General features: G+C 43.6%; 1 protein-coding gene across 5 annotated transcripts in view; it reads left to right on the plus strand.

The window, feature by feature from the left end:
• Positions 1-25,063, plus strand: part of DZANK1 (double zinc ribbon and ankyrin repeat domains 1) — a 114,345-nt gene that overhangs the window by 72,339 nt on the left and 16,943 nt on the right. For 4 of the 5 annotated variants that reach the window (XM_073557440.1, XM_073557439.1, XM_073557438.1 and 1 more), the window contains exons 8-17: positions 2,461-2,578; positions 5,982-6,095; positions 6,510-6,602; positions 6,931-7,053; positions 7,173-7,337; positions 9,240-9,459; positions 10,623-10,726; positions 12,819-12,893; positions 16,532-16,631; positions 16,807-16,917. In XM_073557440.1, the coding sequence (XP_073413541.1) occupies positions 2,461-2,578; positions 5,982-6,095; positions 6,510-6,602; positions 6,931-7,053; positions 7,173-7,337; positions 9,240-9,459; positions 10,623-10,726; positions 12,819-12,893; positions 16,532-16,631; positions 16,807-16,917 (1,223 nt within the window). The remainder of the gene's footprint in view (positions 1-2,460; positions 2,579-5,981; positions 6,096-6,509; positions 6,603-6,930; positions 7,054-7,172; positions 7,338-9,239; positions 9,460-10,622; positions 10,727-12,818; positions 12,894-16,531; positions 16,632-16,806; positions 16,918-25,063) is intronic. The other variant, XM_073557441.1, reaches the window with a different exon arrangement.

The raw sequence follows: 25,063 nt of genomic DNA on the forward strand, positions 1-25,063 counted from the left end.
GCATGTTTTTGCATATTTCCCATAAGGGATGGGGGCATTGCTCTAGAATCACTGCGTTGAGAAACATGTGATGGTGTCTCCGCAGTGTTGGATGTTGATCTCCATGAGTTCATTCATCCTCATTTTTCAACGTCTTTTACTAGGCATTGCTCCTACTAGCCAGTTTCCTACTCCACACTGATGAGGGGCAATACCCCAAAACAGCTGTCTGTGGATGGATACCATGTTTTGGCATAGGTGGTTTCCTTCATTGGAGACTGCTCTTCCCGTGGTTGTTCCTTCCTGGGGAAAGACCTGGCTAGTCTTTGCTTGCGTTGAGAAACGTGATCGTGTCTCCGCGGCTTGTGTTTTGCATGTTTTTGCATATTTCCCATAAGGGATGGGGGCATTGCTCTAGAATCACTGCGTTGAGAAACATGTGATGGTGTCTCCGCAGTGTCGGATGTTGATCTCCATGAGTTCATTCATCCTCATTTTTCACAGTCTTTTACTAGGCATTGCTCCTACTAGCCAGTTTCCTACTCCACACTGATGAGGGGCAATACCCTGAAACAGCTGTCTGTGGATGGATACCATGTTTTGGCATAGGTAGTTTCCTTCATTGGAGACTGCCCTTCCCGTGGTTGTTCCTTCCCGGGGAAAGACCTGGCTAGTCATTGCTTGCGTTGAGAAACATGTGATGGTGTCTCCGCGGCTTGTGTTTTGCATGTTTTTGCATATTTCCCATAAGGGATGGGGGCATTGCTCTAGAATCACTGCGTTGAGAAACATGTGATGGTGTGTCCACAGTGTTGGATGTTGATCTCCATGAGTTCATTCATCCTCATTTTTCATAGAGGAGAATCCTGACCTTTACATAGAGGAGAATCCTGACCTGGATATAGAGGGAAATCCTGACCTTGACATAGAGGGAAATCCTGACCTGGACATAGAGGGGAATCCTGACCTGGACATAGAGGAGAATCCTGACTTGGACATAGAGGAGAATCCTGACCTGGACATAGAGGAGAATCCTGACTTAGACACAGAGGGGAATCCTGACTTGGACACAGAGGGGAATCCTGACTTAGACACAGAGGAGAATCCTATACAAATAGAAAGAAGTGGAACAGCATCCGTATCCAGGTGAAAAATTCTGTAGTTTTATTCTGCCATCATCAGATACAACGTTTCGACCCCTATGAGGCCTTTATCAAGTACTTGATAAAGGCCTCATAGGGGTCGAAATGTATCTGATGATGGCAGAATAAAACTACAGAATTTTTCACCTGGATACGGATGCTGTTCCACTTCTTTCTATTTGTATACATTATTGGACCCGACAGGCCCCGGGGCCTTTGGAACCTGCATCCCATGCATCTGTGTGCTGTCGGCTGTATTTTTCATTGCCATAGGGGAATCCTGACCTGGACATAGAGGGGAATCCTAACCTGGACATAGAGGGGAATCCTGACCTGGACATAGAGGGGAATCCTGACCTGGACATAGAGGGGAATCCTGACCTGGACATAGAGGGGAATCCTGACCTGGACATAGAAGGGAATCCTGGCCTGGACATAGAAGGGAATCCTGATAGTGCTCACACTGCAAGTTGTTACAATTCGTCAAATTTATGTAGAGCAACGAAACCCCCATTTTCTGTGTAAATATGTTAGTTTTAAAGGGAATCTGTCAGTATGATTTCACCCCCAGTCTATTTATATGTACTTGCATCTCTTTCAAAGACAAGTCCGTCAATACCTGTACATGGCCGGTCCGTTCCTCTGTTACTGAGAAATCAGCATTTGTATTGATATATAAATGAGGCTGAAGACTTATTTCTGGATCTGAAGCCTCTGTCACTCCAGCTGTATTCCCCACTTTGCACAATCTCCTCCTGCTTGGCTGATTGTTGTGTGACATCAGGCAAAAGGGCCATCAGTCAAGCAGGAAATGCTGACAGATTCCTTTTAAGATGCTACAATTTGCTAATATTTAAATACATACAGAGATTGCCACTGATGTGTGTCATATTTACCAGATACCACGGAGACCTGAGGTAAGTCTGAAAAATATATAAATGTATTAATATATTGGGCCAGATTCTAGCAGAACCTCGTCCTTAATTTAAAAAAAAAAAAAGAATCAGACAAACCCTTCATTTATACTGTATATTTTGGATTCCTTTCATTTGAATCCAGTCCTGTGCTCTTACTTGCGTTTTGCAATATGACCACTAGATGGAAGTGAATCATCATTTTACCGGTAAGATTCTGCAGTCCTGTTGCTCATGGTTTGTAAATGAGCATGCTCAGATTGTTGGGTCAGAATTTCCATAACAGAAATTTCAGCAATGTTCACATATAGTTCAGCTTTTACTCTATGAATCGATCTTTAAAACCCAAATTTCCCCATGCTATTTCTTGTTTTGAAGCCAGTTAGTGTTAATCACTGACTTCTGCTCTTTCTAATCATTTCTAGGTGTGCTCACTGTTTAGCACCTCGGCCATCTGACCCTTTTGCGCGTTTCTGCCAAGAATGTGGATCTCCAATTCCACCTGTGCCTGGACGCCGTCTGCCACCTCCTGAAGGAGGACAGGTATCCATGCAATTATTTATCTCAGGGTAGGGTCACACCTCCGTTTTCTCCACATCCGAGATAAACAGCCCTATTATTCTGATTAGACTCTGATCACAGATTGATCTGAGTGGCATCAGTTTTTCTCAGACATGGAGAGAAAAAAAGTTTCTCCACCTTCTCCCTTTTGTCAGTCCGTGAAAATCAAACCACCCAGGATATCAGCTGAGTGCGGTCCGATATTTTTCACGGACCCATAGATTTACATTTCCGACAACCAAATCAAAATCAGACATATCTCTGATTTTTTCCATGGATGACCCGGTCCAAGGAAAAAATGAGACATGTGTAAGGCCCCATAGAATGTCATAGGTACTAGCGGTATCTGTGAAAACCAAGGACAGCACTCATCCGGCCGTGTGCACAAGTCTGTAAAGTGTAACCCCAAGATATAGAAAAATGAGCATTGTACAAGTGGGTGCACCATAGTTGTTTTCCATAAATACATGCCTTACAATGTTTTGCCTCTAAAAATTGCACAGACTGGTCACAGTCCATGCTGTAAGCTCTTATAACTAGGTGTTAGGAGACGGAGAGACCTGCCCGCTCAATAGAAAATGTGATTCTACAGTTCTGGGGATGGGAGCCTGGAACAGGACTCTCAGGTGGGGCTGAATTTATCTTCTGCATGCCAGTTTTCAGACATAATGAAGTTGCAGATTTTTACGCAAACGATATTTGTGCCAAAATATGCCGATCGTCTTCAAGTTTGCATTGGCTTTGTCTCTTTTCTAAAACCGAGTAGAGTTTAGTGGGGGCATGGCCAATCACTGACTGACATGTTTCATATATTTTTTATACCGAAAAGTGTCATAAATGTATGGCAGCTCATAAATATAGCTATACTAAATAGGGGGCGGGTTATTTTATGGCTCCATATGACGGGAAAATGGCATGGCATGCTCTGATGCATGTTGAATAATGGACTGTTGTAGAATTATTGCTGCCAGGTATGACATATGGGACCTGATAGAGCACCATGCGGTTGTACATATAAACCCGATGGGTCCATGCTACTGGGCTTTAGTAAACCCTTTGTGCCACCGTACAGTCTCATGCCGTCCAGTCTCATGCCATACGGTCTCATGCCATCCGGTCTCATGCCATACGGTCTTATGCTGAAAAGAATCATGCCGTACAGTCTCATGCCGTACAGTCTCATGCAGTACAGTCTCATGCAGTACAGTCTCATGCAGTACAGTCTCATGCCGTACAATCTCATCCATACAATCACATGCCATACAGTCTCATGCCATATGGTCTCGTGCCGTACAGTCTCATATTGTCCAGTCTCATGCCGTCCAGTCTCATGCCATCCGGTCTCATGCCATACGGTCTTATGCTGAAAAGAATCATGCCGTACAGTCTCATGCCGTACAGTCTCATGCAGTACAGTCTCATGCCGTACAATCTCATCCATACAATCACATGCCATACAGTCTCATGGCGTATGGTCTCATGCCGTACAGTCTTATGCTGAAAAGAATCATGCCATACAGTCACATACAGTACAGTCTCATGCCGTAGTCACATACAGTACAGTCACATACAGTACAGTCTCATGCCGTACGGTCTCATGCTGTACAGTGTACAGTCATGGCCAAAAGTTTTGAGAATGACACAAATATTATATTTTCACATGATCTGCTGGCCTCTGGTTTTTATGTGTGTTTGTCAGATGTTTTTATCACATACAGAAATATAATTGCAATCATATTATGAGTAACAAAAGGTTATATTGACAGTTAGAATGAGTTAATGCAGCAAGTCAATATTTGCAGTGTTGACCCTTCTTCTTCAGGACCTCAGCAATTCTCCCTGGCATGCTCTCAATCAACTTCTGGATCAAATCCTGACTGATAGCAGTCCATTCTTGCAAAATCAATGCTTTTATTTTGTCTGAATTTGAAGGTTTTTGTTTGTCCACCCGTCTCTTGATGATTGACCACAAGTTCTCAATGGGATTAAGATCTGGGGAGTTTCCAGGTCATGGTCCCAAAATTTCTATGTTTTGTTCCCTGAGCCATTTAGTTATCACCTTTGCTTTATGGCAAGGTGCTCCATCATGTTGAAAAAGGCATTGTTGATCGCCAAACTGCTCTTGGACGGTTGGGAGAAGTTGCTCTTGGAGGACATTCTGGTACCATTCTTTATTCATGGCTGTGTTTTTAGGCAAGACTGAGAGAGAGCCCATTCCCTTGGCTGAGAAGCAACCCCACACATGAATGGTTTCAGGATGCTTGACAGTTGGCATGAGAAAAGACTGGTGGTAGCGCTCACCTGGTCTTCTCCGAATAAGCCGTTTTCCAGATGTCCCAAACAATCGAAAAGGGGATTCATCAGAGAAAATGACTTTACCCCAGTCCTCAGCAGTCCACTCCCTGTACCTCTTGCAGAATATCAGTCTGTCCATGATGTTTTTCCTGGAGAGAAGTGGCTTCTTTGCTGCACTCCTTGAGACCAGGCCTTGCTCCGAGAGTCTCCGCCTCACAGTGCGTGCAGATGCACTCACACCTGCCTGCTGCCATTCCTGAGCAAGCTCTGCACTGCTGGTAGCCCGATCCCGCAGCTGAAACACTTTTAAGAGACGGTCCTGGTGCTTGCTGGTCTTTCTTGGGCGCCCTGGAGCCTTTTTGGCAACAAGGGAACCTCTCTCTTTGAAGTTCTTGATGATGCGATAGATTGTTGACTGAGGTGCAATCTTTCTAGCTGCGATACTCTTCCCTGTTAGGCCATTTTTGTGCAGTGCAATGATGACTGCACGTGTTTCTTTAGAGATAACCATGGTTAACAGAAGAGAAACAATGATGCCAAGCACCAGCCTCCTTTTAAAGTGTCCAGTGGTGTCATTCTTACTTAATCATGACAGATTGATCTCCAGCCCTGTCCTCATCAACACCCACACCTGTGTTAATGGAGCAATCACTGAAACGATGTTAGCTGGTCCTTTTAAGGCAGGGCTGCAATGATGTTGAAATGTGTTTTGGGGGATAAAGTTCATTTTCTAGGCAAATATTGACTTTGCAAGTAATTGCTGTTAAGCTGATCACTCTTTATAACATTCTGGAGTATATGCAAATTGCCATTAGAAAAAATGAAGCAGTAGACTTTGTAAAAATTAATATTTGTGTCATTCTCAAAACTTTTGGCCATGACTGTATTGCCATATGGTCTCATGACATACAGTCTCATGCCGTCCGGTCTCATGCCGTCCGGTCTCATGCCATCCGGTGTCATGCCGTATAGAATCATGTCATACAGTCTCATGCCATACGGTTTCATTCCATACGGTCTCATGCCGTCCGGTCTCATGCCGTACAGTCTCAGGCACCCAGCCTTATGTTCACATTCTGTTTCCTTCCAGATGGGCCTGTGTGTGGAGTGTAAGTCAATGGTCCCTATGAACACTCCTTCCTGTATTGTGTGTGAGGCACCACTGTATGCCCAGATGCAGCCTCAGGCTAGTATCCATCTTCGGGTACGTTGAACTATGACCTTTTGTTTTGCTTATTTATATTCTTTTAGAGATTGTACCAAGATTGCAGCATGTCACTTATCCACAAGAGTGAGAATTGCTAAAAATGTCAACACAGTGGTCTTCTATCTGTGAGTCCCATAGACATACAAATGGCGTGCGATCATGAGGTGCAGCGGGGACCCCCCCAGCCATCAGCAACTTCTGTGGACAGTTGCTATCTTAGTACAACTCCTTTATGACCTGTGTCCATTAAGTGAAGTCTGAGACCTTGTAGAATAAGTATGAGAATTCAGGTCTCACTCATGCCAATAGAAGGCCAAGTCAGCTTTCCAATATTGTAAATCTTTCGTTGCCTACTTTTTTACATTTTCACAAATAAATATTGATAACCTTAAATCATTTAATCTTTTTAAGGATAAAACAATCTGTCGTTTCTGCGGAACCGGAAATCCCATTAATCTAAAGCATTGTGTGACCTGCGAGGCGAAGCTGCCAGAAACGCAAACGGTACAACCTGCTCCTATAATTCATATATAAGAAATTAACAGTGAGGTGCCAGTAATAAGGGTGACAGGGCGTCGATCGTCAAACCATCTGAGGTTGAACACTCTAGTGACTATTAGGTGTTATCACCAAGAATCAGAGGATGGAGGTGGCAAGTGAAGGGAAGTGGTCAAGAAAATGTGAAAAGTGTCTACTTCTCCAATCATTTCGCCTTTACATCCATTACAGAATACTGAATATTGATTGATTGATAGAATATAGACATTTTGCCAGTTTTGTTACTTATCGTCTGCCCCTTCACCCGTAATGACTACTACCTGTGTATTCACAGGCAATATTTAGTGGGGATTCTGCACCACCATTACCAAACCAGCGGGGCAAAATGCAGAGCTGCTCCAAGTGTGGTCGTGTGAACCTGGCAGATGCCCGATTCTGTGACTGGTGTGGGGCAAAGGTAATTGTTTACCTTGGTGCTAACCTGTGCCTACCAGACAGAACTCTTACACCTTGGATTTTAAGATTGTGCCTGTATCCATTCAGTAATACCCATATGTTGCCTCTCCTGTTTTGCAGCCGGGTCCTTCTGTGAGTTACCTGACCTGCTCCAAGTGCAGTGCTAACAACCAGCCATATGCCCATTTCTGCTCGTCATGTGGAGTTTACCTGGAGCCCCCATCAAGACTTTCCACCCACTCGATTGGGATGGCGCGACCTGCAGACCACTTAACGTGGTCCGGTGTAAGCTGGCTTTTATGTTCCGTTATTACCCTTGCTACAGTTTTAGGCTTTGTTCACATGTTCAGTAATGATCCTGTAGAATGGATCCAGCAGAAATCCTTTAGGAAAAAAAATTGGAGTCCGTTATTCACTAACTGATCTCTACCAGATGTTTTTCTTTTATCATTGGAGTCCGTGGGAAACGGATCCGTTATTGCAGCATCCGTTGTCATCTATTTCTAACGGATCCAGCAAGAAAAGGCCACGTTGTGATCATACACGTGTGGATACCAAGTGGCAAACGGGGTGTTCCAGCTTCTGGTAAAATATCCAATTTTTTTTTAATCATTAAAATTCCATTATAAAAAAAGCAGTAAGGTAGAAGAAAAATCATCACGTTCCTTTTTTTCCTACCCCCCTGCTTTTTTTTTATTTCCTTTGTAATGGAATTTTAATGATTAAATAAAAATTGATTATTTTTGTTATCTAAGGTACTTACAGACTGTAGTCCCAGAAACGTACCTTACGGTCCCTGTTATGACTGCAGTTGTCCCCATATCAGCCCTCCTCCAGCCTTGTCATACGGTGATGGAGGTGGGGGAGACTCGGACAGTATGCAGCGCTGTGGTATACAGCTGCCTATTTTGGGAGACTTTCCCCAACTACTGAAGACATGTAAGCCAACCCTACGCTAATAGTTTCCCTTTCACTCAGATTTGCACAGGACAATTACGTGTTAGGAAGTGTGAGCTTAGAATCTAGCTTAGAACCTTGTCGGCAGAAGTTTTTATCATTTGGGGAATATTTAGGGCCTCTAGCATTAATATGTGAAAGTGCTGAGCGGCAGCAATAGGTGTGTATGGGCTCTATACCATCCATGTCACTTCTAGAGCCCATGTTTATCTTTCCTACCTAAAGGATGTCAGCATCAGCCTTATAGTCGTTGTTGGGAGACTCAGTCTCAGATTCTGTCATTTTTTTTTATCGGAAAAACATCACTGAATTTACCTTAAAATTATAGATATCATTGCAGAGCTGTAGGATTCCCATTATAGGTGAATGTAGTCATTTGGGCCCTGCTGGTCGCTCATCCTGGTGCCCATTATAAACGGTAGCGTCAATGCAGAGCCTTTTGATGCCCATACCTCTTAGTCACCTTTCTCTCCCAACTTGTCCACACACGACCATTTGGCTTGGCTCAACGTTCATGTGTTGGCAGCGGCTTATCTCCTTAGAGAGCAAAATGCTCAGCTGCATAAATACAAACCGTCCAAACCTTCACCCCCCCATAACATAATCTATCGGGAAAAGTGAGAGATCCCATACACATCAGATTTTCAGTCGATCCCACTGAAATTGATCGCTCTGGCCAACTTTATTCTGACATGTATGTGGGCCTTTAGGTGACTTCTTGCAAACTCTTAATGCCACCATAAACATTAGACTAATATCCGCTGAACGCGCCAAAATTGATGGGTTCGGCCAACGGCCTAATGTGTATGGGGGCACAGGATGAATAACAGAGAGAAATGTAGTTCACTAATGTCCGATTTCGGACTGCCGATCGCATTGTTCTCCCTTTCATAAGCCGACAGCTGAGCGCTCCTGTGTAAGGGAGTGTTGTCTAAAATTGCGTTGGTCAAACGATTGGCCGAAACATTGTTTGGCCAACAGCCATCTAATGTGTTTGACGAGCCTTAGGGCTGACATCCACATCGCACATGGGTCTGAGATCGTACCATTAATGAACGGATTGACCTCTGGTCTCACAACCCAAGCGCAACATGTATTTCTATGAGGCTGTCCAGCTCAGGTCAGGAGAGCTGCGGTCAGTCTGTGCATTAGCGGCCCAATAGCAGACCGATTTGTACAGATGTCTGCATGAGTCTTTAGTCTTGTGATTATTGTTATCATTCATTTTAGGATTTAGATGGTCGTGCTTCCTGGCAACCTTTATCAGTCTCATTGCCAAACCCAAGGCTAGTTGTAGACGTAATGGACAAAGCGACCCAAACAGTTGGATTGTTTTACCCATCTAGCAAGCTGATGGAAAAAAAGGAGCTAGAATTATTGTCCGAGAAAGAACAGAAAGAGAAGATGAGTGATCGCAAGCCTCTGGTCACAGCAATCAGCCCCGGCCGAGGTGAGCATTTCCATTCTTTTGAGGCCGTGTTAGTGTAAAGAACACATGAGCCCAAGAGAAAAATGAAAATGTATATATTTAGGGACCGTAAAGCAATCTCATACATTTATATTGTTTCAGTTCTTTAGCTGTTATGAATCTAAAGTCTCTGTGGCCATATACCGACTGTTATGATTGTGTAATAACTCAAGAGAAAAATAGGTAAAACACTAGATACTACAACTGACCCAGCCGACTCCTGTACAGACTAGAGATTCTGACCCCATAGTCCCTAGTGGTTTCTATGTGGGTTGGAATAGCTCTAACAACAGACTAAACAATGGCAGGTTGGATCTATGCTGCCTGAAAGGCCGTTGAGTGCTTCATGTTCCTCCTAAGGAACCGGAGGGCAGAGCAGAGAGTAAATTACCTACAGAAGAGAAGGAGTGCTGAGATAGAAAGAGTCCCAGAGTGAGTTAAAATAAACCACAAAAAACAAAATGAGAACATAAGGTACGTACTGCTAGAGAGTGTGCTACCTACTTCCTAAACAAGAAACAGACGATAGGTGCAGGGTGAAAAGCATAACCAGCAGAGAGATAAACCCTAGCTGGTCTTTCACTGACTGGCACAAACAACGGCAGTATGGCTGGACATCCAAATGAGAATATCACCAGCAGGAAATACCAGCAGGAGCAAAGAATATAAAGACGCACCTGAAATGTGATTGGGCAGACAAATAAATAAATGAAAACACCTGTTAACCTAAAAAAACTAAAGCAAGGATAACAGACAATAAACACCCAGAGAAAAGATGTAACTGCTGTGGCTCAGCGGATAGAGAAGCTGACCACAAAGCACAGGCTCAAGGGTTTGAACGCAAATGCATGACGCTGACTTTCTTCTATCCGACAAGTGGAGTAATTTTTATTTTATAGATTAAAATACATTAATGCCGGTTCTCTGTGCAGCCAACATCTGTAGGTTAGACTAGTCATGATCTGTAACCTAACAACTTTGGAGCAGCCAGGTAGTCTGTGCAGTTACAGTCATCGCCTTTGCTTGATAAAACTCATAATCGAGTTACATCTATATCATCCATTAAAACTCAGTATATGCCTAGCCTTATGCAGCTAGATAGGAAACATAGGAGTCGTATCTTAATAACGTGTGCATCTTTGCAGGCTTTTGGAGGCAGCAGTTGGATCATATTAGCGCTCACCTTCGCTGCTACACTCAGAGCGATTCTGAGTTCAAAGCTCTGATTGGAAAACCTCGGATGGGAAGAGTAAGTAAAAGAATATTACACAGGGCAAATCAGTCAGTCACCTAGTAACATTGTAAATTACAGGTACAGTAAATCTGTGCCCTGTGATTGGCTGCAGCGGTCAAGTGATTTTGAGCAACGTGTCATCTTAAAACATCTGATGACCTGGTGCTCAAGTCATTAGGCTGCTGCAGATCACTTTTCTCCGTATAATCAGTGCGACAGATCTATTCTAATGTCATTTCATGCACATATCACTGAATCGTTCTCTGCCAGTCAGAAGCTCTGAAAAGTCACAAAACCTGCTGCTCTTCCCTGCTCCTGAGTTTTGGATTGTCATCATTTTTTTTTATCTGATAACTGATTGGAATGGATCATTTGTGGTTCCACTAAAACCTTCTCAGTTCCCCAGGTGGGGTGTTAGACGTAAATCTGTTCTCTAGTATAAGATAATTAGCAAATGTTACAGATGTCTGGATTGTAAAAGGTCGCTCATAGTAACAGCTTTTCTTTTAAGGGTTCTTGATCAAAAATAAAATAACTACCAAAACTTTAATAAAATAAAAAAGACATCTTTTATTACATACATTAGATGGATTTGCCTTCTTTACTTTCCTCCATCTGCTGTCACCTGCCTCCTCCTGTTCGTGATGACATGACTATCAATGAAGCGATTAGCCAACCTACTCGGATGACATCTTATCAGTATGGAAACACATCATCACATATGTGGTGAATACAAACAGCCATGCTTTAAGCTCCCATACACTTCATATAGCTGTCAGGTGAATGATAGTTTGGACGATCGGCAGCTGTCTCTCACAACTCCTCCATACACCGGAGTGCTTCTTCTGCCAAGTGCTCCTGTTATCTCCATGATGATAGAGCCACTGGCAGACATCTCCACCTGTCAAAGCTTATCTAAATAGAACAAAAGGATTGACAGTCTGACATTCGCCATGCCAGATCCTTGTTTTCTGGCGTGGAAGAGTCGAGGCCTCCATACATAGTAAGACTGTCGGCGAAACCGGCAGCTATTGATGATGTCAATCTAATGTGTTTGAGGGCCTTTACTCAGAAATGCTGTACTCTTTTAGAGAAAGAAAACATGGGAACAATGGCAGGAGTGAAGGGGATGGCTACCTGCCAATTTCTCTAAGCGCAGTTAGCCTTGATTGTCAGGTTTTTCCCTATTTTATGTACAGCAAAAGATCTGTCAAGCAAACCTTTAATTTTCTTCCCAATCTTGGCTCAGTTTTTTTGAAGTATTTTGACAGGTTTCCTCTGAGAATTATTTAAAAATGCTGTCCCATAAAAATTTGTATTCTCTTAATATATTGCAATCATCATGTTATACAGCACTGTGTACTTACAATTGCTAATTTTCCCTTTCTACCCAGATAATGCTTCTCTTTTATCTGCTCTGTCTAGAAACAGGAAGTCTGTTATCCCACCATTTATCATTCCCTTCTTCAACCCCTGACCCAGCTGCACCCTCCTCATACCTGTTAGGGACTTTTGCAGTTTCTCATAACTCATACAGAGAAAAGTCACCTCCTGTTTCTACATAGAGTTTAGAAAGATTAAGCTAGTCAGTGTCTAATCATGTGATGTCATGTAATGTATGGTATAATGGAAAAGAGGAGAATTTACTGGGTAGAAAGACAAAATGAGCAATTGTAAGTACACAGTTCTCTATAATATGATGACTGCAATATATTAAAATAATCAAAATTTTGTTGGGCGGAGTGGTTCTTTAATGCGTCACAGTATAGAAAAATACTCATTTTCTCTATGAAAAAGTCCGTACTTGAGGTCTTAATTTTTTAAACACTGTAATAACAATATTTACGTATGCCACTGTAGGACTCGGGATTAATTCTAGGACTGGTCTGTTAGGGTCATGTGTCGGGATAAGGAACATCTTCAGGGTTCAGTGAATCATCCATAGTATAACACTAAATTTTAGTCATTTGTTCTGGCCATGGTTTTATTATCTTAGATTCTAAACACATAAGTACAGTTGAGTTATCGCACTTTGTTGTAAGAGATTTTTGGAAAATGTTCCTCTTTCTATCATTGTTTGGAATTAATGTTGTTTTCTCCATTGCAGATCATCTCAGCGACGATGCACGAAGACGGCTATGAAGTCAGTTTGAGGCTGAATTATGTACTAGTAACAGACAAGGTTAGTAATGTGACTCCTTCAAGGTGAACATTAATGGGATGTTTCTTTCTATATGGTCCATACAAGGTGGATTTTTTTATGTGTCTCTAGTAAAAGTAGATATTGTATGTGGAGACAGCAAACATTTCTGATAATCATTGTTACTGCTTATTATGGCTTGCACACAGTAACGTATAACACAGCTGAGTGCTCTCCGATGTTTTATCAGGCAGCACTCGGCCCAATGTTATACTATGGGGCAGTGCCGAATAGCGATGAGAAAAAAATTGCAGCGTGCTGCGAGTGCATCGGACCTTGCACACCCATACAAGTCTGTGGCTGCATGTAAAACATCAGACTGGTGAAATCCGAGTGCAGTCCGATGTATGCGGACAGGGACCATGGAGAAGATGGAGAAATTAATTTCTCCATCTTTTCCACACCTGTGCTGCAATTATCTAAGGCTAGTTTCACACTAGCATATGGCAGAGCTGCGGAGGGATGCGGATTTACTCTGTGAAGCTCCGCCCACTTCCGCATCTCCTCCGTTCAGCTCCGCCTACATCTGCATGCGGCCTGCGTACCCTATCTTTAGCATTGGGTACACAGGCCATTCCGATGTATGCGGATTCCTCCGCATGCGTTGTTTTGATGGTGCGGCGACCTGCGCTGAATGCAACGTGTTGGATTTTGTTGCGGTTGCCGCACCGTCAAAACGACGCATGCGGAGGCATCCGCATACATCGGCATGGCCTGCGTACCCATTGCTAAAGATAGGGTACGCAGGCCGCATGCTGACATAGGCGGAGCTGAACGGAGGAGTTGCGGCAGTGGGCGGAGCTTCACGGAGGAAGTCCGCAGCTCCTCTATACGCTAGTGTTTAACTAGCCTAATGTGAAAGAATCGGATCACACTAAGATGACACTCGGATCAAATTGTGACAGAGTTTGAGCTGAGACTCATGAGCATAATCATCCCAATTCTCTCGCATGAGAGAACATATGTCCGTCTGATCCCAGTCTAAAGGAATGTATTAATTGTCTGTATGCATGAGACCAGTTAAATATACAGATTTTTGATCAGTTCTTCGGATGATCAAATTGGCTGAGGTAGCTATTTATACCCGCAGATAATTTGTTAAGGTAGAAGCAGTTCTCATCCTAATTTGTTATGATCAACCCCCAAATTAAATAGGAATCTGTCAGTAGGATCAACCCTCCAAATCCATCTATATGAGCATGTAGGTCATAAAAGTTGAATAAAATGATACCTTGATATCTGCAATCTGATGTTTTATTCCAGAGAAATCTACATTTTTCCTAATATGTAATTGAGCCGTTAAGATCTATAGGTGGGACAAAGATCTCCTGACAATCTGCCTCCAGGGATTATGTGTCACGCTGGGTGAAGGATTAAGAAACGTGCCTGTGTTGTGTGCACTATGAGCTAACACCAGCACCATGCTACAGCAGTTGAATGTATTTAAACCTACAGCACAGGTGTGTAATTAGCAGCAGAAGGTGGAGGTAACTGTTGGGTCCTAGAGGGAGAAGGATATCGCTTCATAACAGAGATGCAAAAAATCAAGAAGGTGCTTGAGCTAATCGCAAAGATCCAGGATTACTGTCTATCATACCTGACACACCCATGACATTATGTTAAATGAAAGGGGACGTAAGCAGTTTGAGACATGTAACGACTGACATCAACGAATAAAAAATACAGCATCCAAAATCAGGTGAAAAAATCCCATGTTTTATTCTGCCATAGTTGCGACGTTTCGACCTGTCATAAGGCTTTTTCAAGCATGACAAAGACGTTTGACAAATTGAAATATCGCATCTGTGGCAGAATAAAATAAATTTTTGGGATTTTTTTTTAACCTGAATTTGGATGTCATCTTTTTCATTAATTGAAGTTTTTTACCAGGTGGGCTCTTTGAGACTTCTCTGACATTGAGTCTACATTTGGGCTTAGGTGTCATATACATGTATCTATATTGGAGTACTGCAAGCAGTCTTTACTTATATGTAATGACGGACAGTCTGATTTACTTGTCTCACACTGGTCACTCTTCCTTTCATGTAAAATAATCTCTGGAGGCAGATTCTCAGGACATCTATGTCCGGCCTATAGATTTTAACAGCTGTCACACCGCTCTCTCCTGGGGGCAGGGCTTTGGGTCCGATGTCACCTCTTCCAGAGCTGCGCCCACTCCGGGGGTCTCGTTGGGTGCGCATACGCACCTCTCGCACTTAGCCCCATGGTTGCGCTGCGCTCCTTTACGCATGCGCGCTCTTCTCTGCTCTGTCTCTGACCTCGTCCTCTCTATGTCATGGAGGACCTGACCCGGAAGTCCAAGTGCTCATGTGCTATATCAGTCTACCTCCCCCTGTGGGAGGTGCCTGATTATTGTTGTGCTTCCTGGCTTGGTCGGTTCGGTCCTTGCTTGGCTGCGCGCTGTACTCGGGTCCTCTGCCTTTTGCCCTGTCTCTGTGCTTTGCCCTGCTGTGCCCCCTGGCACATGCTCCGTACTTACGCTCTGCTCTGTGCTCTGTCTGTCCCTTATTTTGGTGTGCTTCCTTGCACACATCCTGCTTAGCCCGCCTGTACGCGCCACACGTGCTCTTGTACACCCGCCTTACACAGTTCAGTATCTAGCGCACTCCCGTGTACATGCTCTGTACGGTCCATACCCTGCGTACTGCTGAGACCACGCTTTGAGCTCTCCTGTCTACAGCTCACTCTCTGTTGCATCCTTCAAACACACTCATTCCTGTCTCCTGTGAGCTGGCCACCTGGTTCCAGCAGTCGTGGTATCTTACCCCCTTGGGCTTGCCCTGACACTCCCTGTAGGGGGTGGTCCTCACTAGGCCAGCTCGCCCAGGGAAGGTGGGTGCCATGACCCAGAGGGTCCACTCCGGAGTCATCACGGTATAACAACAGCTCATTTACATATTAAGAAAAACATGGATTTCTCTGGAATAAGACATAAGATCGCAGATATCAATGTATCATTTTATTCAGTTTTCTATGCCTTGTGTACCCATATAGATGGTTTAGGAGGGGTGATTCTACTGAGACGTTCTCTTTAAACTTTCCTACTCTGTCTAGTGGAGTTGTCTTTGACATATCTTATACATACAGTTCACACGCTGCAATCATTGTAAATGGCAGACCAATTTTTATCTGTAAAATCAGTTTTCTGACAGATAAACAGATACATTTGATATTTACTCTGATTTAGTTTGCTATTGTCCTGATTGGACAGAAATTGGTATAATATTTGTTATACTCATGGAATTGACTAATGTATTTTTCATACTTGGGCAAAACACATTAGATTAAAGACTCTGGAGAAGAAGAAGGATCATGGATGTTAGCTTTTGAGGTGCCCATTCCTATGCGTCTTCTTGTAGAAATACACACCCAGCACTCACCACGTGGCTATGGGGCAGTCAGGAGACAAAGCTGCCAAGTTATAAAGTCAACGCGTGTTTTCTATGTATGGCTGGCATTCAAGTTATAATGCATTGTTGCCATATGTATATGTTCTGCTGCATTGTGGATTATTGCCTCGGTTGGCTGCTTGGCTCCTGTATGTTTCTATATAGTTTTGCTACAAATACTTACAGAAAAAAAATGTTACTATCCCAAAGAATGTTGTAACCGGGAAACCAATGAAGCTCTCTAGCAATCACTTCTTGAGCAACGTGACGGAGGGTCGAGATGACCATGATGAAACCCAGTCTAGTGTGGGTAAGTCTTATACTATGTCCTTATTTTTGCCTTGACCATATATCTTGTACTTATCCTACCATGCTTCACCCATGAAGAACACAGGGGCTGTGACTTTTCCTTCTAAAGTAAATGTTGTGACATCTCCATACCGTACTGATCATCATTTCTTTATTTGCTGGTTTGCTTCTTTTAGGCTTTCATCCATTTTCATTTTTAAAGAGGATATCTGGGTCTTTAGAAAAAAGGCATGTGGCTGAATCTCGGGCAGGACCAATCAATGACCGGTGTCAGGTTAAACAGGCAGGTAGTTGCTTCTGGTTCCTTTTTTTTAAAGTCCTGGATATCCCCTTTAAGGAGGTAATAATAATCTTTATTTTTATATAGCGCTAACATATTCCGCAGTACTTTACAGTTTGCACACATTTTCATCACTGTCCCCAATGGGGCTCACAATCTAATTTCCCTATCAGTATGTCTTTGGAATGTGGGAGGAAACCGGAGTACCCGGAGGAAACCCACGCAAACACGGGGAGAACATACAAACTCCTTGCAGATGTTGTCCTTGGTGGGATTCGAACCACTGAGCCACCGTGCTGCCCATAGGTGATTACATTCCCTTGCACAGTATCAATGAGCGTCCAGCATGTCACACACAGTATGCGAGAAGTTTAGCAGCTCTCATGGTGCCGGGAGCTGCGCCATCTTTGTGTGCCACAAGTTGGTAATTAATGGGACAACAGACACTGCAGAATACAATGGGTACAGGCAAATCAAAGAAAGTGTGTAACAATGTGTTTATTGACTCGGGAGCTCGCTCCTTTCACATGACATTATTTCTCTAGCAGCGCAAATATTGACTTGGGCATGGTGCAGGATAAGACTGTTCACGAGAAGCCACATAGTGGGATATGTTACACATAGAATGATATATCCCAGAATTAGGAATACCCAAAGGCTTATGTCCACCGTCACAACCAATTGTTTTTTTTCTTAAATAAATAAAGAAAAGCAACTTTGCTGTAGCTCTTCATGACATTTTCTATGGTTTTCGTGTTTCAGCCGCTATGCATTGACAGCGGGAGCAGAAGTTCAGTTTTGGAAAGGTTGAGTTTCAGATAGCTAGCGGACATGATGTTGGAGACTGCGGACAGTCACTGGCGTTCTATAGTACAGCGTGGGTAAATTCAGGGGATGACATGTATAGTTGTGTGTCATCAGCATAAAGATGGTACTGAAAGCCAAATCTGCTGATGGTCTGTCCAATTGGGGCCATGTAGAGAGAGAAGAGAATGGGGCCAAGGACTCAGCCTTGAGGTACACTAACAATGAGAAGAAGAGACGAAGTGGACCCAGCGAACAATACACTGAAGGAGTGGTCAGAAAGATAGGAAGAGAACTAGGAGAGAGCAGTGTCCCTTATGCCTATTGACTGGAGCATAGAGAGTAGGAGACGGTGGTCAACAGTGTCAAAAGCTGTAGAGAAGTCGAGAAAAATGAGCAGAGAGTGGTCATCGTTGTGTTTTGCTGTCAGAAGGACGTTGGTCACTTTGAGTGCAGTTTCTGTCGAATGTAAAGAGCGGAAGCCAGACTGTGAAGGGTCTAGGAGGGATTGAGTGGAGAGGTAATGGGTAAGGCGGGAGTAGACTAGGCTCTCCAAGAGTTTAGAGATGTAGGGGAGGTTAGAGACTGGATGGTAGTTATTTGTGCGAGATGGGTCGAGAGAGGGTTTTTTTAATAATGGAGTGTTGATAGAGTGTTTGAAGGAGAGGAAAATGCCAGAGGAGAGAGAGAGATTGAAGATTGCAGTTAGGTGAGTAGTGACGATTGGAGAGAGAGACTGGAGGAGATGTGAGAGAATGGGGTCGGTAGTGCATGTAGTGGGACAAGAAGAAGAGAGGAGCCTGGAGACTTCTTCTTCTGTGATGGGATCAAATGTGCAGAATGAGCCAGGGGAGATGCAGGGAGGGATGGAAGTCACAGCACTTGGTGGCTGGGAGCAGGTTTCCTGATAGATATTCTCTATTTTCCCTATAAAGTGGGAGGCCAGGTCGTCAGCACAAATGTCTGTGATAAGGGCCTGTGTTTTTGGACTGAGGAGGGAATGAAAGGTGTCAAAAAGTTTTTTTGGGTTGTTAGATGGTGAGGAGATCAGGGTGGTGTAGTAGGTCTGTTTGGCAAGGTGAATAGCAGAGTTATAGGTACGGAACATAAATTTGTAGTGGATGAAGCCTTCTGGTGTGCAAGTTTTCCTCCATAGGCGTTCAGCACTCCTTGAGCATCGCTGCAGGAATCGAGTTTGCGATGTGAGCCAGGGCTGTTTTACTCTGTGTTTGGAGGTTCTGAGGGTGAGGGGCGCTACTTGGTCAAGTGGGCTTCTCAGAGTATCATTTTAGTGGTGTACAGCCAGATCAGGACAGGAAAAAGAGGAGATAGGAGACAGGTGATGAGTTTAGGGAGTCTGTGGACTAACGTCAATCAGGCCCCCCAAACCTGATGGCTTCAGCAGACAGTCTAATGCGGTGGGGATGAGATGACAGGTGATTTTGGGGGAAGGGATAGGGATCTGGCATGTCAAATTATCTTTGTTCTCCAAAGATGAGCAGTTGCCACAGTTGTCTGACAGCGACGCTCTCATAGACGAGTAAGCGCTTATATGTATGGAGGAGTCAGGTAAGATGGCTGCCTGCCAAAGAATTGGTCAACGGTCATGTGAAGTGTATCAAGGGTTTATAGGGGCTGTCTATGATTGGGGTTCAGGTCTGCAGTCATTCTATATGGCTTCAGACTTGTGAATCCCCACAGCATGCAGTGCGCACTGTCAGAATTCTCCGGTCCTGGGAACGGGTGGGGGTGTGACTGCAAGTATGTGATTTGCAGACACACGGTCACGTGCCGCGACCTCACTCAGTACAAGAGAATTGAGCGAGTATAGAGAAATCTAGTCGAAATGTGCCCGGCAGCAGGGGTGGGATTCGTCCGGTTCTCCCTGGTTCGATGGAACCGCTTGTTAAAAAAGCAGCCGGTTTCTGAGAGACTCAGAGCCGCGATCCGGTACTGCCACCAAGAGCAGGCTGGGCCGGGTGGTAGAGGGGCAAGTTTTTTTTTTTTTTTAGTATTAGTGCGGGGTCGGTCCTCCCCTCCTCCCCTCCTGAAGACATCATACTCACCTCCTTTAGCGGTGCCTGCAGCTCTGTACGCTGGTATCCTCTAGTCTTCCTGTGTGAGCGGTCACGTGGTACCGCTCATTACAGTAATGAATATGGACACCACTCCCCTCCCATAGGCGTGGCGTCCATATTCATGACCTTAATTAACGGTACCACGTGACCGCTCAATGCAGGAAGAAGATACAGGCGCCTGGATTTACATGCAAGGACCGCGGGAGGACTCAGGTGAGCCCAGTCATGCATACAAGGGGGGAGAATGAGCCTAGGGGGACAGTGGAGGAGGATGAGAATGAGCCTAGGGGGACGGGGAAGGATGAGAATGAGCCCAGGGGGACGGGAGGAGGATGAAAATGAGCCCAGGGGGACGGGAGGAGGATGAAAATGAGCCCAGGGGGACAGGAGGAGGATGAAAATGAGCCCAAGGGGATAGGGGAAGGATGAGAATGAGCCCATGGGGACGGGGGGGATGAAAATGAGGACGGGAGGAGGATGAGAATAAGCCCAGGGGGACAGGAGGAGGATGAGAATGAGCCCAGGGGGACAGGAGGAGGATGAGAATGAGCCCAGGGGGATAGGAGGATGAGAATGAGCCCTGGAGGACAGGGGGAGGATGATAATGAGCCCAGGGGGACGGGGGAGGATGAGAAAGAGCTCATGTGGGGCCATTATACAATATGGAGCAGTATATGGGGCCATTACACTGTATGGAGCAGTATATGGGGCCGTTATACAGTATGAAGCAGTATATGGGGCCATTATACTGTATGGAGCATCATGTGTGGCCATTATACTGTATGCATCATCATGTGGAGCCATTATACAGTGTGGAGCATCATGTGGGGCCATTATACAGTATGGAGCAGTATATGGGGCCATTATATTGTATGCGGCATCATGTGGGGCCATTATACTGTATGAAGCATCATGTGGGGCCATTATACTGTATGGAGCAGTATATGGGGCCATTATACTGTATAGAGCATCATGTGGGGCCATTATACTGTATGGAGTATCATGTGGGGGCAGTATATGGGGCCATTATACAGTATGAAGCAGTATATGCGTCCATTATACAGTATGGAGCATTATATGGGGCCATTATACAGTATGGAGCATCATGTGGGGCCATTATACTGTATGGAGCAGTATATGGGGCCATTATACAGTATGAAGCAGTATATGGGGCCATTATACTGTATGGAGCATCATGTGTGGCCATTATACTGTATGGAGCATCATGTGGAGCCATTATACAGTGTGGAGCATCATGTGGGGCCATTATACAGTATGGAGCAGTATATGGGGCCATTATATTGTATGCAGCATCATGTGGGGCCATTATACTGTATGGAGCAGTATATGGGGCCATTATACTGTATGAAGCAGTATATGCGGCCATTATACAGTATGGAGCATTATATGGGGCCATTATACTGTATGGAGCATCATGTGGGGCCATTATACTGTATGGAGCATCATGTGGGGCCATTATACTGTATTATATTATGCGACATGTCTGCACATTGGCAGGTACCCGGTTCTGGGTCCTTGTTTTTAATTGTGTTTTATTATGCACTTTTCCATTGTGTGTACCAATAAAGCCTTGTTTTCACTACTTTGTTTATTAATTGGTGTAGTGTGCATGTTATGGTAGTGCTTTCTTTTCTCTTTTTAGCATTATACTGTATGGAGCATCATGTGAGGCCATTATACTGTATGAAGCAGTATATGGGGCCATTATACTGTATGGAGCATCTTGTGAGGCAATTATACTGTATGAAGCATCATGTGGGGCGATTATACAGTATGGAGCATCATGTGGGGCCATTATACTGTATGCAGCATCATGTGGGGCCATTATACTGTATGAAGCAGTATATGGGGCCAGTTATACTGTATGCAGCATCATGTGGGGCCAGTTATACTGTATGCAGCATCATGTGGGGCCATTATACTGTATGGAGCAGTATATGGGGCCATTATACTGTATGAAGCAGTATATGGGGCCATTATACTGTATGCAGCATCATGTGGGGCCATTATACTGTATGCAGCATCATGTGGGGCCATTATACTGTAGAATGTAGTGCACAGCCTGGCCAGCCGGTCAGTCAAGTGAGACAGCTGCATAGAAATATATGCAGCTGTCACACTCGGGTCAGGAGAGCCGCTGGCCAGAATATGCACTGTTCTGATCTCATTCCAATTTATTTTTTTACAGCTGTTTGTCTGCGCCCCTACTTGTATAATATGTTTGAGGAAAAGGTGTGTGTGAATGGGTGTGGCTTAAAAATAGGTGTGGCTTAAAGTGGGTGTGGCTTTAAATGGGTGTGTTGTAAATGGGTGTGGCATAACATGGGTGTGGTTTTCCTATACACAAACACAACCTGTTGTTAAAAATTTGAATCCCACCCCTGCCCGGCAGTATGTAGATCGCATACCTGCGGTCACATGACCGGGCGCTCCCGGTGCCTGCACTGTGGAATCCTGAAAGAGGACTATTCGCTCTGTGAGAATTCAGAAGTCTGCAGTCACATACTGAGCCCCAAACTTGGAGAACCCCTTTAATACAGGATCAGAATATGCAGGCTGCTATCATGGAGATACATAGTTTGCAATTGGAGCTTTGGATAGAAATTGGTAAGAAATTTTCAATCAACACCTTTAATCCACACAAAGTTGCTTCATTTTGTTTTTCTTCATATGCTCTGAAAGACCAAAAAATAAATCAAAGGAGCACAAAACCGTAAAGGGAGTCCGTCACCACGAAATCCCACTTTAAACTAAGCACATAGTCAGATACGGGACTTATACCGTATAAATATCAAATCGTTACTGTATAAATCTGTCTCTCCATTGTGCAAAAAGGCTCTCAAGTCTTGTGTGCTGCTAATTGCAGAGCTCAGTGTACCCTTGACGGGGCCGAGCACTTTAGTGCACTGTTTTGCTCATGAATTTGGATGCGCCCACCTCTCTCGGGTGGTGGACACCACTGGCTTACCCAGAGTCCTTGCAGTCTTAGGATAAATCTGGTACCTGCACTTACCCACTATTGGAATTAGCAGAAAAGCAGTGAGTGAGCGCAGGCATCAGATGTTACCCGGGCAGGTCAGCGCTGTCAATCACCTGAGAGGCAGACACAGCTTTAAATAATGCAGCCACGAAAGCTACAAAGCTATCAGCATGTAAAGCAATCTGATCCCGCACAGCATGTTCAATCTACAGTTGTGTAAAAAAGTATTTGCCCCGTTCCTGATTTTCTATTCTTTTGCATGTCTGTCACACTTAAATGTTTCAGATCATCAAACAAATTTAAATATTAGACAAAGATAACACAAGTAAACACAAAATGCAGTTTTTAAATGAAGATCTTTATTATTATGGGAAAAAGAAATCCAAACCTACAGGGCCCTGTGTGATTGCCCTCTAAACCTAATAACTGGTTGGGCCACCCTTAGCAATAAGATCTACAATCAACACTCTGGAGGAATTTTAGCCCACTCATCTTTGCAGAATTGTTGTAATTCATCCACATTGGAGGGTTTCCAAGCATGAACCACATTTTTAAAGTCGTGCCACAGCAATCTCAATCGGATTAAGGTCCGGACTTTAACTAGGCCACTCCAATGTCTTAATTTTGTTTTTCTTAAGCCATACAGAGGTGGACTTGCTGGTGTGTTTTGGATAATTGTCCTGCTGCATAGTCCAAGTGCGTTTCAGCTTGAGGTCACGAATAGAGATGGGCGGACACCTGGATGATCGGTTCCAGCGGGTTCGTCCGAACAGTTACAAAAAGTTTTGGTATCAGAACAGTACAAATAGAAGAAAAAAAAAATGGACTAAAAAAGCCCTAGCCAGCTTACCAACCACAGCCACAGCATGGAACCTCTTCTGGACCCAACGATAGTTGATAGTAGACAAAAACATGAGGGGCGTTACAGCTGAGAAAATTTCTTGCTTTATTGAAAAAATTAAAATAGTACAGCGGCTTACTCCTGAAGAGTAGATGGATATGCTATGAGGCACTGAAACACCAGCTACGCGTTTCGACCCTACATGGATCTTTATCCCAGCTGCAAATTACTAACATAATGCAAACCTTATACTTAGTGCTGACCAATGAGAACTGCAATGTAAATCACATGAACAAGCCAAAGGTCCTGTGAGCATTACTACAATGCCTATGTTCCATAGAGACCAATGACGATATCACCTTCTATCACATGTTCTAATAGAAAGGTCCTGTGTGCAAAACTCCACATTCTCTAGGTTTGCATAATAATACCACATAAAAACAAATTAATTAACATATATACAAATATTTAAAATATAGCAATAACCATCAATAATGATACATGATCTCTGTTCTTTTGTTTAACCCATTTGGATATCTAGACCCCAGACAGAATATCCAAAAAGCCTCTCTTGTAAGAAGACGTCTTTTTCCATCCCCATCACGCTTTGAATTTTTAACCCATTAAATTCCTGCAACTGACATCACCTCCAAATCCCCATTATGCTGCATTAGAAAATGTTTAGACACCATAGAAATATTACGTGTATTGCTACTATTATTCTCTACATCCCTAATATGCTCCAGGATGCAAGTTTTTAGTTTCCTTGTACAGCCTACATAGGATAAATTGCATATTTTACAATGTTTCCTATAGACCACATTTTCTGTATTGCAATTAATAAATTGTTTGATGTAATACCTCTGGATATTGCCTGAGTCATTGAATGTTTTTGTTTTTTGTGCATATCTGCACATTTTACATTTAGTAGAACCGCATTTATAAAAACCAGTGGTTTTTAGCCAATTTTCCGAAGATGCTACAAATGTAACGAAACTAGGGGATGCAATATCTCCAATAGTGGGAGCTCGTCTAGCAACAACATTAGTACCAGCATCTAATATTTTTGCTAATGTTTCATCCTCATAGAGGATTGGTAGGCATTTAAAAAAAATGCTCTTTATTTTGTCAAATTGCAGACTATATTCAAGACTGACAAATATTTTTTTATTCACGTCTCTCCTTTTTGTAAGATTCACATTAGTTTTTGGTTCCAATAAATCTTTTCTGTCCCTATTATCTGCCCTGATTTTAGCTCTTTCTAACATCCAAATTGCATAGCCTCGTTTTTTAAATTTTTTGTGCAGCGCATCAAATTCTTTATTTTTCACCTGTTTCTCCGTGCAGTTTCTTTTTAACCTTATATGTTTTCCAACTGGAATAGATTTAATTACATGCCTAGGATGTCCACTTTGGGAATGTAATATGG

The sequence above is a fragment of the Dendrobates tinctorius genome, unplaced genomic scaffold (assembly GCF_039654945.1).
Source record: "Dendrobates tinctorius isolate UK_male_01 unplaced genomic scaffold, ASM3965494v1 ptg000250l, whole genome shotgun sequence".
In the NCBI taxonomy this organism is placed as follows: Eukaryota; Metazoa; Chordata; class Amphibia; order Anura; family Dendrobatidae; genus Dendrobates; species Dendrobates tinctorius.